The 15,492-nt window shown below is 29.4% G+C and overlaps 3 protein-coding genes across 7 annotated transcripts; 1 reads left to right on the top strand and 2 right to left on the bottom strand.

Annotated features, from left to right (window-relative positions):
* The first annotated feature begins 1,956 nt into the window (after positions 1–1,956).
* Positions 1,957–4,124, top strand: LOC111677870 (2',5'-phosphodiesterase 12). The gene is made up of 4 exons (XM_023439074.2): positions 1,957–2,427; positions 2,491–2,745; positions 2,804–3,761; positions 3,818–4,124. Exons 1-4 carry the CDS (start codon positions 2,044–2,046, stop codon positions 4,084–4,086), a joined length of 1,866 nt encoding a protein of 621 aa, XP_023294842.2. The 5' UTR covers positions 1,957–2,043; the 3' UTR covers positions 4,087–4,124.
* On the bottom strand, positions 4,112–5,261 carry LOC111677871 (NADH-quinone oxidoreductase subunit B 2). 4 transcript variants are annotated; one of them, XM_023439077.2, is made up of 2 exons: positions 5,140–5,261; positions 4,112–4,995 (listed from the first exon to the last, which is right to left on the bottom strand). In XM_023439077.2, the coding sequence occupies exon 2, from the start codon at positions 4,985–4,987 to the stop codon at positions 4,313–4,315; it is 675 nt and encodes a 224-aa protein (XP_023294845.1). In that variant the 5' UTR covers positions 4,988–4,995; positions 5,140–5,261; the 3' UTR covers positions 4,112–4,312. The 4 variants fall into 4 exon arrangements, with proteins under 4 accessions (XP_023294845.1, XP_046801518.1, XP_023294844.1 ...); XM_046945562.1 differs by having other exon boundaries at positions 4,112–4,992; positions 5,140–5,242; XM_023439076.2 differs by having other exon boundaries at positions 5,063–5,183.
* Positions 5,262–6,148: 887 nt separating this feature from the next.
* LOC111677855 (membrane-associated progesterone receptor component 1) lies at positions 6,149–14,659 on the bottom strand. 2 transcript variants are annotated; one of them, XM_023439057.2, is made up of 4 exons: positions 14,353–14,659; positions 13,613–13,993; positions 6,945–7,097; positions 6,149–6,869 (listed from the first exon to the last, which is right to left on the bottom strand). In XM_023439057.2, the coding sequence occupies exons 2-4, from the start codon at positions 13,950–13,952 to the stop codon at positions 6,607–6,609; spliced, it is 756 nt and encodes a 251-aa protein (XP_023294825.2). In that variant the 5' UTR covers positions 13,953–13,993; positions 14,353–14,659; the 3' UTR covers positions 6,149–6,606. The 2 variants fall into 2 exon arrangements, with proteins under 2 accessions (XP_023294825.2, XP_023294824.2); XM_023439056.2 differs by having other exon boundaries at positions 13,613–14,658.
* Between the last annotated feature and the right edge of the window lie 833 nt (positions 14,660–15,492).

The following is a 15,492-nucleotide window of genomic DNA, read 5'->3' as shown; positions in this document are numbered from 1 at the left end:
CTTAAAACGGTTTACATATATAAGAATATATTAAATAAAAATACATTTAAAATACAAAAAATAATGTGCTGCAATAGTAATTAAAAAAAAAAGAATTCTTTTTGAAATAACGATAATGATAATATAATGAGGATGGTAATTTTATATAGTTTACATATATTTAAAAATAATAAAAATAATGTTAATGATAAAACAAATTAAAGAAAATTCTACCAAAATTAAGTATATATACATACATACCTACATACTATACATCTCTATATATACATATATATAATATACAACATAAATAATAATAATTTGATTAATTAATATAAACAGATAACTAAACAACCGAAAATATATATTTAACATAAAAATATTAATAATAACGTTTAAAAATACTATTATAATTTGATAGTAATGAAAAAAAGAAAACAAATAATTAAGAGATTAGTTGTTAAAGCATTTTGTACTGTGACATAAAAAATAAGAAAAAAAAAAAAAACAAAACCAACAAACAAAACCTAAAATATGATGTTGTATGTAATCATGTGTATTTATCTGTATCTGTTTTTATTTCCTTAATTGTGATTTTAATTAAATTAAACAAAAAAAAATTAAATTAAAAGCAAAAAAACAAAAAAATCCCAGTGAGTGCATGAATTACCGAAGAAATTGTATAAAAAACAAAACCAACACACACACACAAGCCAACTCATGTTTTCTTTGTTAACAATTTTTATTCTCGATTTATAATGGTTAAGGGAAGAAGAAAAAAAAAAGAAATAAGGAACGAAAGAAGGTGTCATATAATGTATTTGTAATTAGTAAATGTGAAAATCAATTATAACAATTTACAACATTTTAACAGTTGCGTTTCTTGTTCTTTACTCTTTTTGAAAGTTAGTATTGGTTTACAATTAATTGCTTGCTGATTATTAATGGTTTATTTATAACTCTTTCATTTTATACACTCTGTTTTAATAACCGTGTAGTCAATTAATAAGTTTTACTATAATTATAAGATATTGCTGGCTATTTGTGGTGATTATCTGAAAAGTTATTAGTTTTTGTTCTCAATAAATTCTATCTGTATATTTTAAACTTGAGAGACAATTAAATATAATGAGTAAATTAAATTTTTGAAAGTTGGCCACAAATGGTAGAACAATTGTAATTTGGGGCCAAATATTTGCACTCGCTGAAGTCGTAAAATACAGAATTCAGAGAGGTCACTCCGTATTTCGATTCGAAAGCAAAAGTTTTCGAAACACAATGTATTTAACATACAAATTCGAAATGTTTTACATCTGAATCGAGTTGCAAAGTAACCCCCAGATACCGAAATTTATTTTCTCATTAAACAATAGACTATTGTTCAGACTAAATTAACACCAGAGTACACTATATATTGGACCATAGACTGTATTATAGACCAAACTAGGGTTCTATAGTTGAAACGAAAAGTCGAGTTTTTGCATTTTATGAAAAGTCGATTTTTCGACATTTTTCATTTAATTAAAAGTCGATTTTTCGACATTTTTATAAATAGTCGACTTTTCGACTATTTCCGACTTTTGACTTTTTTCGACTTTCCGACTTTTTTCGACTATTTTCGACTTTTTCCGATCAGAGTTAAAAATTTATAAAGTTGCCTGAAGCGTAAATTTATAATGTTGCCATTTAACATTATATTATTATTATTATTTATTAATAAAAAAATTTTATTTATATTTTTTCGATTGTTCGATTATTCGAATGTCGATTTATAGAACCCTAGTCCAAACTGTAGTCTGAACTACAATCAATCTTTACAATCAAAACTTCTGCAAATTGGATCAATTCCAGCTTTTAAGACTCAAATAAATATAACTTTAAAATTTCAAACCCTGAACAAAATTTGTCAAAATGGGAAACCCTAACATCCCCAATTGACGAACAGCTGTCTTTTGTTTACAATTTTGTTTTTGTTGCTGGCAAGTGACTGGAGCAGAAAGAATAGCAAAAAAAAAAAATAATAATAAAAAACAATGTGTTTATGTTGAGACTGTGCCGGGGGTTATGTTGCCACGAACATTTAAACAATTGAATCATATACTTAAAAACCGGATTCAAGAAATCTATAATAGAAACAAAGGCTTTCAACAAAAGCGGCATCTGGCGGCACATGCTCATCGCACCAACTACACGATGGATAAAGTATATTTACGCAATGAACCCGACAGCCAGGAGCTGCATATTAGTTTTCGCTATGCGAATCAGGAATTGAAAATTGATCGTGATTTTAATTTTTGTCGTAAAATTGATGAGAAAATCGAAGCTGCTTTAAATCGAATTAAAGGGAATATTGAAAAGGAATTAAATAAGAAAATGAAAAAGGGCAAAAAGAAATCACCTGCCCAGGAGCCGGAACCTATTAATGAGGCTGTTGCTCCCAATGGTGAGGTAAGTTAATATTTATTGCTACTTTTGTTAACTTTATAAGTAATTAATTGTTGAAATGTTTAGTTAAATATTGAATTTGTTAGATCCAACAATAAATTGGAAGATGTCACCTTTGCTGAAATGCTAAGTGAGAGCATGAAAAATTTACATTTAAAAGTTTTGGATCGTACTTTTGAATTGGTTCTTAATCAGCCCTGGGTGGTGAATTTAGTTTTACCCACTACTATACTGGCCGGATTTACTGTGTATCCCAGCAAATTGGATATAAAATTTGCCGAAAAGAGCTATTGTAAAGGAGAATGGTATAAGGCAAAAATGGTATGAGAGAAATCATAGTTTTTGGTGCTTAAAATAAAACATTTATTTTTATTTACAGCCAGAATCCGGAAATATTCAACTTGCCTCTTGGCAGTATTGTGGTGAAGGTTTATTTTATACTACTTCCAATGAAGATGTTGACCATTATTTAAAACTTATATTAACACCTGGTAATGCTGAGGGCATTTTTGGACCTCCCGTAGAACATATTTGTAAAAACGTGGTACAAGCCGGTCCAGGACCTTGTCCTTTTGAGACTAGACACTGTTTTACAAAAAAACGTCTAACCGGCGACTCTTTGCGTGTGGTTTCCTATAATATCTTAGCAGATCTTTACGCAGATAGTGATTATACAAGAACTCATCTATTTCCATATTGTCCACCGTATGCTCTGAAAATTGACTATCGTAAACAGTTGTTTATTAAAGAAATTCTGGGTTACAATAGTGATATTTTGTGTCTGCAAGAAGTAGATATGAAAATTTTTGACTATGATCTAAGGCCAGTGCTAGAGGATGTTCATCAGGGTTTTAAGGGTATTATAGCTCAAAAGGGTACTTGCGGAGAGGGAGTGGCAACTTTCTATCGAGCAGATAAATTTGAGTTGATAGAATCATTTGCTTTAAATATTGGAGAAAATATAAAGACCTTGGATGTTTTCAATGAATTGTGGGAAAAAATAAAATGTAACGAGAAGCTGGTGGAGCGTATTTGTGATCGATCTACTACTTTGCAGTTAAATTTATTAAAAACATCTAATGATCGTTATATATTGGTGGCCAATACTCATCTCTACTTCCATCCAGATGCGGATCATATACGGCTACTGCAAATTGGTTTTGCCATGTTGTTTGTGGAAGATGTTTATAAAAAAACTCTTGCCAAATATAATCTGAGCAATGAGAAGCAATTGTCCATTATATTCTGTGGAGATTTCAATAGTGTACCCGAGTGTGGCATTTATCGTTTAATGACACAGGGTTATGTGCCTCAAGACTTTATAGATTGGAGCAGTAGTAAGTTTTTTTTAGCTATTATACATTATAATTTTTTAACTAAAAACATTTTTTAGATACGGAAGAAGCTGTTAAAAATGTTAGTTTGAAACAACCATTTTCTATACAATCTGCTTGTGGTACTCCCGAATACACCAATTTTACACATGCTTTTGCTGCATGTTTGGATTATATTTTCTATCAGTCGGATCGTTTTGATGTGGAACAATTTATACCTCTGCCCTCCAATGAGGAGCTAAAGGCTCACATTGCTATACCTTCGGTTGTATTTCCTTCAGATCATGTGGCTTTGGTAGCAGATCTAAAATTTAAAGCAATTAGTTAAATTGTATAAAGAATAAAGTAAATAATTATGGTGCGAAATTCTACTTTTGTATATTTATATTTAAGAGAGGTTTATTTCGTATCGATTTTTCATTTCACAAAAAAGAAAAACAGTTTTATTTTATAAACAAAATTCACAGTTGGTGTGTTTGCCTTCATCTACATTACACTATATATTCATTTTAAACTAGAATTAAATATTCCTTGAACGAGGGCGCGAAGGCTATTTACTTTCTGTACCACATTTGCAAAGTTCTCATGCGCTTGACTTTCTTTTGTAACTGTAGAACACCATACATCAAAGCTTCAGCTGTTGGAGGACAGCCGGGCACATAGATATCTACGGGAATAATACGATCGCAACCGCGCACAACTGAGTAGGAGTAATGATAATAGCCACCACCGTTGGCACAACTGCCCATAGAGATAACCCAACGGGGTTCGGGCATTTGATCGTAAACTTTACGCAAAGCGGGGGCCATCTTGTTGGTCAAGGTACCAGCCACAATAATGACATCAGCTTGACGTGGTGAAGCACGGAAGACGACACCATAACGATCCATATCGTAACGTGGAGCAGCGATGTGCATCATTTCGACGGCACAACAGGCCAAACCAAAAGTCAATGGCCAGATGGAACCTTTGCGACCCCAATTCAACAAATCATCCAAACGAGCCAATGTCCATTCGGCCATGCTAGATTGTTTGGTTCCGAAAGGACTGTAAGGTTTTCTGGTTACTTTTTCATTAGGATTAACCACCGGCATTGTCTGTTGTTCACGACGCACCATTAAGGTGTTGAGGGCTGGTGCAAAAGAACCGGTTGTAAGGCTGGTTGGCATGCCCGTAGCCAACAGCTTAGGGGTTTTGTTTACGAGAGCTGAAGCAGCGGAGCGCAGCATGATTCCTGCTAAAAGTGATGAAAAACACATTTGTTTGTTATTAATTATTTAAAATATGTTAATTGTTCTATTTACTTAGTTTTTAATGATCTAATTATTGGATAAATATACTTTTTTCGGGCAATTTTATAAAAAAAAATCTATTCACAAACCTTTTTATGTAACTTGCTCCAAAAAACAAAAAATTGAACGTCAAATTTTGACAAACATATGTCGCCGTATGCGACATTTTCTAACAGAAATTTGGCAGCACTTATTTCTAATAAGCGTTTGTTATTATTGTGAATGATTAAGATGAATTTTAGCGGTATTTTTAGTTTGTTTTTTCATTGTGTTGAATGTAGTTAAGAAATTTGTAAAAATTTATAAAATTTATTGAAATAACTTAAAAAATGATTTAACAAATTAATATGTAATGTGTTTGTAATAGTGTTAATGTGAAAATAAGTGAGATAAAGAAAAAAGTGTAGAAATGGAATTGGAAAAGGATCATATGTAATTTTGGCTTGGGGTAAGTGTATTGCACTTTGATTTGTTTAACAAACAGGAAGTAATTAACCCTTTTGTCCGGAACAAAGCATCAATTATTTACTTTCCAAACGATCTATCAAGGTCCTGTTCCTTGAAGTATAATTTTCATGTGATAGCCCGAGGTATCGTTCAAGGCTTTCATATTCCAAAACCTGTCTTTCACATGCTCTTCTCAAATACATGAAGTTTCTTCCTAAAATGCAAAGGGAAGATTTCAATTGTTAGATGCTAAAGTTGAAATATTTCCTCCCTTGATATCTCTACCACAATTGGCAGAATTAAATCTTTTACAAGCCTTTAAAAAATTTGATAATCTGAATAAAGACAAAATTTAAGTCAAATTTTTATACCCTACACCACTATAGTGGGGATAGTATTATGCGTTTGTGCTGATGTTTATAACAGTAAAAATATTGGTCCTTTTGGTTCAGAATCACTTTCTGTTCTGTTATGTCAACAAATATGCAAAACTTAGTTTTATAGAACTTTTAATGACAGTACTGGTTTTTGTACTGATCGGGCCTCAGGTGCCCCAGCATTTATAGTTTTTCCTACAGACGTTTCAACTAATTAAATTACCTCTTAACGACAGAATTTTAATGTAAAGATTTATTATGTATGAAACCACAATTTTTAAAAGTTTTCAAAATTTTGTTTTAATAGTTTTTTGTTTTTAGACCAATATAATTAAACTACACAATTGCAATTTGAATTAAACAAATTTTAAATCTAATTAAATACGAAAATGTTGAAAATAAAACAAAAAATAAAGTAACAAAAACCTTTTTTTTAAAATCTAAATTAAATGATTAATATAAAATATGTATATAATTTAAAGTGCAACTGGTATTTAAGGTATACATTTTGTTTGGGAGAGGGTGTTTAAGGGAATTTTTGTTGTTAGATTGTTATGACTGAAAACAAGAAGAAAGAAAGAAAAAAAATCTTAACTAAAAATTAAAGACAACTAGAAATAAGCAGCTTTTACATGTTCCTTCTTCCTTCAGTTTATGTATAAATATATGCATGTTATTTGTATGTTTATAGTTTTCTTTTTTTTGTAAGAATTGAATTTCTTTTTTGGGAACTTATTCAACATTCTTTGTTGTTGATGTAGCCTCTACATCACGTTTTCTAATGCCATCAGCATCGATGCCATGACCAGCTAAAGATGAAGTATTGTCTGTTGTAGTTGTCGAAGTATTACCACCAGTAACATTTGTTGTTTTCGCAGCTGTATTGGTGGGTGTGTCATTAGGTTTTGTATCTTTGTCGGTATCATCCTCTTCATCTTCATAGTTGGTTGGTTGTTCACCTTTGCGCAATAGTTTGCCAACTAAATCATATTTTTCTATAAATGGAAAATATGTAATTAAGTTAGTTAATATTAATATATTATAAATTATTGAATGATAATAACACACACCTTTAATTTGCATTTCCCATTCGCGTACGGAATCAAGTTCCATTGCGCTCAAATCACTTAGATCATCATATTCGTCTTTATCATTGGGTGCTACACTAAATGTGGCCAAATTACGTGAGGCATCACGTCCAGCAAATGAAGCATAAGGTCCACCTTATTGAACAAAATTAAATAGGAAAAAATATATATAATTAATTAATATAAACAATTTTATGAGATACATTTAAGTTACTTGACTATACTCCAGGCTATAGTTTAGTCTATAGTTTTGACTATAATATAGTCTAATCTATAATTTAATTTATAGTCTTGACTATAGTTTAAATTGGCTTGGTTGTAATCATTTCTATATTCGTGACTCAGTCTATATTCCTGACTGCAGTCAGCTCCATTGTTCTGATCATGGTATATTAGTCTAGTACATAGACTAGTCTATATTCTAGTCTGCAGTCTGGTTTAGTCTATAGTCTGGTTTAGTTTAGTTTATATTCTGATCTAGTTTTTAGTTCGTACTAGTTCATAGTCTGGTTATAGTCTTTATTCTAGGCTTAACTTTAGTTTATAGTCTATACAGTAGTATACAGTCTAGTCCATCCTCTATTTTATGGTCTATAGCGTAGTCTAGTCTACAGTCTGGTTATAGTCAAGTCTCTCTTTAGTGTTGTCTAAAGTCTTATATGCAGTGTTGCCAACTTAGTGCTTTTAGCACTATTTGCGGTGCTTTTTGGTGTGCCAAACGCGGAAAATTTTGCTCATGGTGCCTTTTTTCAAAAAGGCACTAAAGTGGTGCTTTCTAATTTTATGACAGTGCATTTAGTGCTTTTTATACCCAACATATATCCAAGATGAGTGGGGTATATTGATTTTGTCACTCCGTTTGTAACACATTGGTCGTATATATTTTGGGTCCTTATTAAATTCTAAGGCGATCTAACCATGTCCCTCCGTCTGTTCATCTGTCCGTCCGTCTGTCTGTTGAAAGCACGATAGGGTTAGAACGTAAAGAGCAAACGAGTTAAATTTTTCCACAAATTTTTATATGCATCAAAATTTCTCTACCAAATGGCATTAATGCTCATTACCGACTTAAAAATATTCGACATAAATATGTTTTATATAAGCCAAAATCTCTAGCAAATTTTACGGCAATCGGTCCATAATTGACCCTACCCCCACATATGGTCACCTTCAAAAATTTATTTTAACGCTCATTACTGACTTAAAAATACGTGTTTAGCGGAGAAATTTGAAATAAACTACTTTTATACAAATGTAATCTTCCTACCGAATTTAATTCGGATTTATCGGTAACGTATCCTACCACCTATTAAGGTCCCCTTAAAAATATGAGTACAGCGATGAAAATTGACAAAAAATAAGTTTTATATAATTTTTTACACAATTGAATCTATCCCTCATATATAAAGCCTCCATGATTACTTCATCGTTGTACTCGCAATAAAAAGATTTTTATTATAATTCTTTATGCCGAATTTTATGACGATTGGTCTATAACTGACCAACAAAACAAAATCTATGCACAAAATGTACAAAAGCAAATATTCTTCAAAAACAAAAAAAAAAAAATATTCAAAATACTTACAAAAAAACTTAAAAATAATATATATAGATTTTGCAAAAAAAATATATTTCATAAGTTTTGTAAAATTTTACAATTTGGGTGTGGGTACATCGGTTGGCCAGTTGGTAGTGTGCCTGTCAGTTTGAATGTTTAATGAAATTTTACTATTTTTAAAATTCTCATCTTATTTATCTAATATTCTTCAAACATTAGTTTTAGTTCTTACGTTACTAAAAATGTAACTCACACCGGTGAAAGACTTTATGATGACGCATATTTTGTTTTGCAGCCCAATGTTCTAAAAAACAAATTTTGGAGTCTTATAGGAAATGAGCGAAATAATGTGCAATTTTTATTAAAATAAACAATATTTGACGTTAGTGCTTTTTTAACCATTTTCAGTTAGAAAATTACGCTTTTTTACCCCTTTTTAATTTTTTTGCGCGCGTTTTGCTTGACCAATGTTGGCAACACTGCTTATATGTAGTCTAATCTATATCTACATATCGTCATATGAAATCCAAAAAGCCCCAAGTTACATTAAACACATTTTTCAGGAGAAGCAAAAAACCTTCTAAAATGATAAATAAACCATAAATGTTCAACATTTTCTCAAGTTAAGCTTAATTTTTATTAAGAAATTAGTATTTGAAGAAAAATTTGCGGATTTTTTACTTACGGGGATATAAAACTTAAGCCCTTGGGAATTAGTTTCTTCTGAAAATCTAAAGGACTTAAGTTACATTAAAAATAGTAAGGTTCAACATTTTTAACTAAACATTTTAACCGAAACTTGAAAGGCATAAGGCTTCATTGTTTTCGTGAAGATTTTCGAAAATAGGAATTTTTCTAAAGCTGTTAAAGTAATCTCTAAATTGCAAGGATTTGCTTAAAGTGTTATTTATGTTTTATTTAATGCCAACTTTTAAAATTCTTTAGAATTTTAAAAGTTGGCATTAAATAATTTAAGGTAATTCTAGAACATAATCTTTTAGAATATCGTTGATTTTAATTGTAAGAGAGTAAAATTTAGCAGAAACTTGTATTTAGATACGGTTCATCATAATCAATCAAAAAGTCGATTTTGACTTTTTCGTAACTTAGAGCCTTTTGGATTTCATATGACGATATAGTTTAGACTAAGTCTAATATAAAGTCTTGTAGTCTATAGTTTAATCTTATAACAGTATAATCTAGCGTTTTAAAATAAATATACAATTTTGCTAATTAGTTGTCCAACACTGTACTATAAAAATGTATAACAAATATATATATTTTTTGTATTCTACTGGAACGATGAAACAATATTTATACAAGACAAATATACGCAGTATTGCAAGATTTTAACAAATGAATTGTAAAATAAAAAATTTCTTAAACATTTATTTTTTTTGATAATCACACAAAACAAAGACTCTTTACTCTTCTATATGTATATTCTCGCCTGCTCATCATAATTCATCTAAAAAAAATTATATTGAATTAATAATAAAAAAATAGCTGATTTATAATAAATATTTCTTCTTAAAAGCATGATTTGACACATTAAGAAATGTTAAATAAAAAAGTATTGTTTATCAAACAAGGTATTATTTTCAGACAAAAGAGGGCACTAAGCGGCAATACAGTTTGTTGATAAGATTTAATTTTCGTTTATTTTAATTTAATAATTTAGATAGACTATTACTTGATTGTTTATTTTGGTTTTTAATCTATTATTATTACATGATAATTTCATTTCAACGTTTAGCAACGCATTGAAAGAATGACTAGTAAAAGGTAGAGAAACAAAAAATATTATTGTATTTGTAGTTTAGTTAATTTAATGATGAGTGCGTCATTAAATCTAAAACACATAGAATAATTTCATCAAGTATATCAGCACATACAAATGCATTGCTAAATTTTTATATATAAATTTATTTGGTTTTGTTTTTAACAGCCATTTATATTCTAATTGAGAAAAAAAGTTGTATATGTACATACATATGTATATTAATGATTAAATAAACAATATGTATAGTATTTAAATTTGAAAAATATATAAACAATTTTAAAATGTGTTTTTAAAAATTATTTGTTTATACTCCGCTAATTTTCAAAAAAAAATTTTTTTTCTTTCAATTTGTAAACATTGCACGTGTCTAAACTTGAGATTGGAAAAAAGGTATTTTTATTTTTGGCTTTAAAAGAAAATAAAAATGACTTCGACAATCATTAAGACATTACACAAAAAAACACCTCATGCGTAACAGCAAAATAATGAAATAAAAAAATAGCATATTTTAATAAATTTACTTTGTATCGGGTGTCAAGGGATAGAAGTGTATGAAAGGGATACATATTGTGGAAAAAAACACAAAACAAGTAGAATAATAAGTTTACTGTAAAGATGTAGTATCTTGCCTTTTGTTTGGCCGTCAGTCATGTCGTCAATAGCTAATGTTTCGTATTTTTTGTGCAAATTCTGTTTAAATTTTAAACAAAAATTTTACGGTCTGATTTTTGAGGTCTCTGTTAAATAAAACAAGACATAAAAATGTGTAAACTTCAAACATAAATGCATAAAATTTCCATTTCATTTTGAAACTTAACTAAATAACATTGATCTGAAAATTTAAAAATAAAGTACAGGAAAGCAATACTTAAAGTACAGGAAAGCAATACTTCATAATATAGCATTTGTATATAGTATTTTTAAATATGTAGAATATTTTGTTGCTATATATTTTATTTAGCTTTGAAAATAGATTATCTAAAATTTTAGATTTATGTATATCAAATAAATTTGAAACATGAGAGATTTCCGGTTTATATATACTTTTCTATAGTCTCTAATATAGGTTTAGTTATTAGTCTATAATCTAATCTATGGTAGGGTTCTATAGTTGAAACGAAAAGTCGACTTTTCGACTATTTGCATTTTATGCAAAGTCGATTTATTCGACTTTTTTCATTTAGTTAAAAGCAGATTTTTAGACTATTCGACTTTTAGTATTTTATAAATAGTCGACTTTTCGACTTTTTCCGACTTTTCGATTTTATCGACTTTTCGACTATTTTCGAGTTCTTTCGAATATTTTTTTTTACTTTTTTCGAGTTTTTTCGACTATTTTATAGTTTTTGACTTTTTTTTCACTTTTTTAAATTTTCGACTATTATTGACTTTTTTCTACTATTTTCGAGTTTTCGACTTTTATTTACAAAGTCGACTTTTCGACTTTTTTCATAGACGATAGTCGAATATCGAATTTTTTGAAACAAAATAGTCGACTTCAACTTTTCGACAAAAAGACGATTGTTCGATTATTCGAATGTCGATATATAGAACCGTAATCTATGCTATATGTTCAATCAATATAGTCTATATTCTAAGCTATAGTATGTTGTTGTTGTAACAGGTTGGCTGTAACTGGATGTTCTTCACTGGGGAAAAAACTTCCGGTTAATACAGCTGTTGCTGAGTTGACAATCTTTGGCCGATTGAGAATCGGATCGTTCCGGAGCGGAGATCCAATTGTCGTGGGAACGTAAGGATAGTCGTATGCAATAAGCTATAGCATAATCTAGCCTAGTGTCTAACCTATTGTTTCGTATTGAATCTAGTCAATAGGGTGTTTAATTTATAGTACTTTGTATATAGTATAGTCTAATCAATAGTCTTATGGTATTAACTAAATCTTGTCTATTAATTTGGTTTGTTTAAATTCATTATCACTTAGAATCGCTTCCTCAGAATTGGAATTTTAATATAAACTTGTAGTGTATTGAACAACTTTGAATCTTTTCTGTACAACCTTAAGTTAAGTGTTCTTAAATTAAATCAATTTAAAAATTTAGAATGATGAAATTTTGACTTTAACTAACAAAAGGTGGAACTATAAGATCAAACTACCTGTTATTTCTACTTTTAATAATCTTGAATTATTTCGTGATATTATTTGAAATATTTTAACAATTTATTCTTAATATTGGTCACTAATATATCTTAACTTTTTTATTATCAAACAAAAGATAATAAATGAACGTTGTTAAAATCTAAAAAAAATCAACAATAATACTGGTAAGGGGGGTCTCTAAGGGTGGTGTTATAAGAAAAAGTAATAGAAAATTTGTTTAACAGATGATTAAATAGGTATAGAAATAAAGATTGTTAAGAAACACGAAGCAACAGGATGTAAGGTTTTTTTCTTTTTTACAATGATGCAACAACTATGATTTCTTATTGTTTTGGCACACCCGTACCCATTTGTTGGCATTTTGTTTTGCATGGTCCAAAAAAGAAAAAAATCGACAATTCGCACGCATACTATGAAATATTAATATTTACTCCTACTTTTTACCACTAATGTAAAAAATTGTAGCAAAAAGATTAAATGACACCATATAGAAAGAAAGATACACCTACATTGAGTTAAATATATACATATAAAGTACATGAAAAGCAAATAAGAAAGAAGAAGTAGGTTTTGGACGACCATATGGCACCCAACACTAGCCTATGTCCTAGTCCCTAATATATAGTTAAGTCTGTAGTCTGTTTAGTTTGTATTACGTATACTAGGTAATAATTTAGAATATAGTCATGTTTGCAGTCTAGTCTATAGTCTTAACAATAATGTTGTCTTCCCAATTGTCAATGGTATTATTTAGTCTATATGTTGTTGTTCTTGTAACAGTTCGACTGCGGCCAATAGTTCTTTCCTGGGGAAAAAACTTTCGGTTGATACAGCCGTCGCTGGGTTGACAATCTTTGGACGAGTATGACTCGGGTCGTTCCGCAGCTAAGATCCAATTGTTGTGGGAACAAGTCTATATGTAGTTTAGCTTTGTTTTAGCTCAAAAGTTTTGATTAAAGTCTTGTCATACTCTGATTTATAGTCGTGTCTATAATGGAAGTGCAATCAATCCTATTCAATGTTACAAACATACTCATATTAACCTCTAAATTATGCCATAGGTGTAGGGTATATAAACAGCTGAACAACAAATTACATATTGTACAAAAATTTTCACTTTTAAAAACTGCAATTAAATATCTAAAACAACAATAACAAATTACTTAAAACACAAACCAACACATTACCTGGTCCATAGAAACGTCTGCCTTTGGTAACATCAAAAACTTTGCCATTAACAGCTACCAGAATTCTACCATCTGGTTGTGTGCCATCGTATTGACGTAATTCGGCTACTGTAAAATCTCTACGCAATTTAGGCAGCTCTGGTTCTTGTGGCTTTTGTGAACCCACACTGGGCACTTCAATTCTATCCTTAATGATTTTATAAACCAAAAATGCAATTATAGCCACCAGGGCGAGATTCATGGGACTGTAGAAAATCTCCTGTATAATGGCCATAAACATGGATGTTGGTGCTGACTCCTCCGCAGAGCCGGCATTTGTGTCCACAGTATCAGCGGTCATGTTTTTTTTGGGTTTTCGCTTTAAAGGTCGGTTAAATAATGCTGAGTATACAAAAAATTAATGTAAAAAATTATTCTTCGGGTTTATTTTTTTAACAATTTTTCTTGTTAAACTTGTACTCTGTACTTTCTCTGTTTTACTTATTCCACAAAAACACCACAGACGACACACATACACATGCAAAGAGCACTTGGTTTTATATTTTTTTCTTTACAGGTAATTCTTCCAAACCTTTTTTTTCGTTTTTAATAGAAAAATACTAAACGAAAACAACAAAAAATGTATAATAAAAAATGCAATTAATTTTTGTGGCCTTTCGAACTTTGATCTTTGTTGTTTTTGTTTTATTAGTTTTTATTTTTGTAGTATTTGTGTTAATATAATTATCTTCCTAATTTACACTTTCTCGCTATCACCTCCTCCTTGTTTCTTGCTGTTTTTTTCTTGTCGGCTTCGTCCGTAGTAAAATTTTCCTAAATTCTTTTACAGTGCCGGTCGTTTAGTATGGCTTTTTACTTTATTTTTTTATTTTAACGCTTTAGATTATTTAATTTTATTTTACAATTTAATTTGCGTTTTTGTAATTTTTTTCACGCGTTTACACGCGCTTATAAAACAAAAGTCGTAGCAAGTTGGAAAAATACAATTTGAAAATGAACAAGTTGATTTTTTCGCTGATGTTGATTTCAATGTGAATGCAATCTTTTTATTTCTTCGAGATGACAGTACGACGATTGTTATTGGTGTTATCAAAATGACATTTATGTTTTTGTTGTATGTGTTGTTACTTTTCTTATTTATTGTATAAAAATTATATAAAATAGTTATTTATATAATATTAATTATTTTTATATTATTACATGTTTTTAATCATTAAAATGTCTTGTTTATTTTTGTTTTTAAATTGATACTTTTAGTTATCGATTGTGTACTTCAACAGTGTTGTTATTTTTATTTAGCTTTAAAACTTGGCACCACCTTTTACTTGTCAGGGTTAGAAAAAAAATGTTTTAGTTGTGATGATTTTTTTTAATAACGTCTTATATTTTTACTGCATTAGGACAATGATTATCTACATTCTTTGTTTAAATATAGCCTCAATTAAAACTTGTGTTTTTAAAAACAATTTTTTTAATTACTTATTATTAATTTTATTAAAGTAGTTAATAACCCATGTTTTTATTAAATTACTATTTGCTGGAACAAAATTTATCACAATTGCAAGTGGAACTTATCATGATTTTAAATTCATGTTCACATTACATTATTGGTTGCTTGATCAAAATTTATCATGATTACAATAGAATTTCATCATGTTGTAAAATTTAGTTTATTTTCAACTATTTTTTTATATTGTCAGTAAAAACATGGAAAAATGTTATCTGATCTTTTGGGCATATCTCGAAGATTTTGATATGTGTATAATTGGATGTATTTGAATTATATAAACAACCTGAGTATCAATATAAAAGTTTAATAAAATCGAAATGTATCTTAAATAAAACGGTCTAAGCTTTCGTTTATTAAAATCGCCCATTTT

Source organism: Lucilia cuprina, chromosome 3 (assembly GCF_022045245.1).
Source record: "Lucilia cuprina isolate Lc7/37 chromosome 3, ASM2204524v1, whole genome shotgun sequence".
Taxonomy (NCBI): Eukaryota; Metazoa; Arthropoda; class Insecta; order Diptera; family Calliphoridae; genus Lucilia; species Lucilia cuprina.
The sequence above is the reverse complement of the archived record's forward strand: the minus strand, read 5'-3'. Positions and strand labels throughout refer to the sequence as shown.

Bases quoted from the DNA above. Each gene is read 5' to 3' on its own strand.
- LOC111677871 (XM_023439077.2), bottom strand. From the start codon at position 4,987: ATGCTGCGCTCCGCTGCTTCAGCTCTCGTAAACAAAACCCCTAAGCTG.
- LOC111677855 (XM_023439057.2), bottom strand. From the start codon at position 13,952: ATGACCGCTGATACTGTGGACACAAATGCCGGCTCTGCGGAGGAGTCA. The intron at 7,098-13,612 runs GTAATGTGTTGG...TTGTTCAATAAG, and splicing joins CAGACGTTTCTATGGACCAG to GTGGACCTTATGCTTCATTT. The intron at 6,870-6,944 runs GTGTGTGTTATT...TTCCATTTATAG, and splicing joins ATGGGAAATGCAAATTAAAG to AAAAATATGATTTAGTTGGC.
- LOC111677870 (XM_023439074.2), top strand. From the start codon at position 2,044: ATGTTGCCACGAACATTTAAACAATTGAATCATATACTTAAAAACCGG. The intron at 2,428-2,490 runs GTAAGTTAATAT...TGAAATGTTTAG, and splicing joins CTGTTGCTCCCAATGGTGAG to TTAAATATTGAATTTGTTAG. The intron at 2,746-2,803 runs GTATGAGAGAAA...TTTTATTTACAG, and splicing joins AATGGTATAAGGCAAAAATG to CCAGAATCCGGAAATATTCA.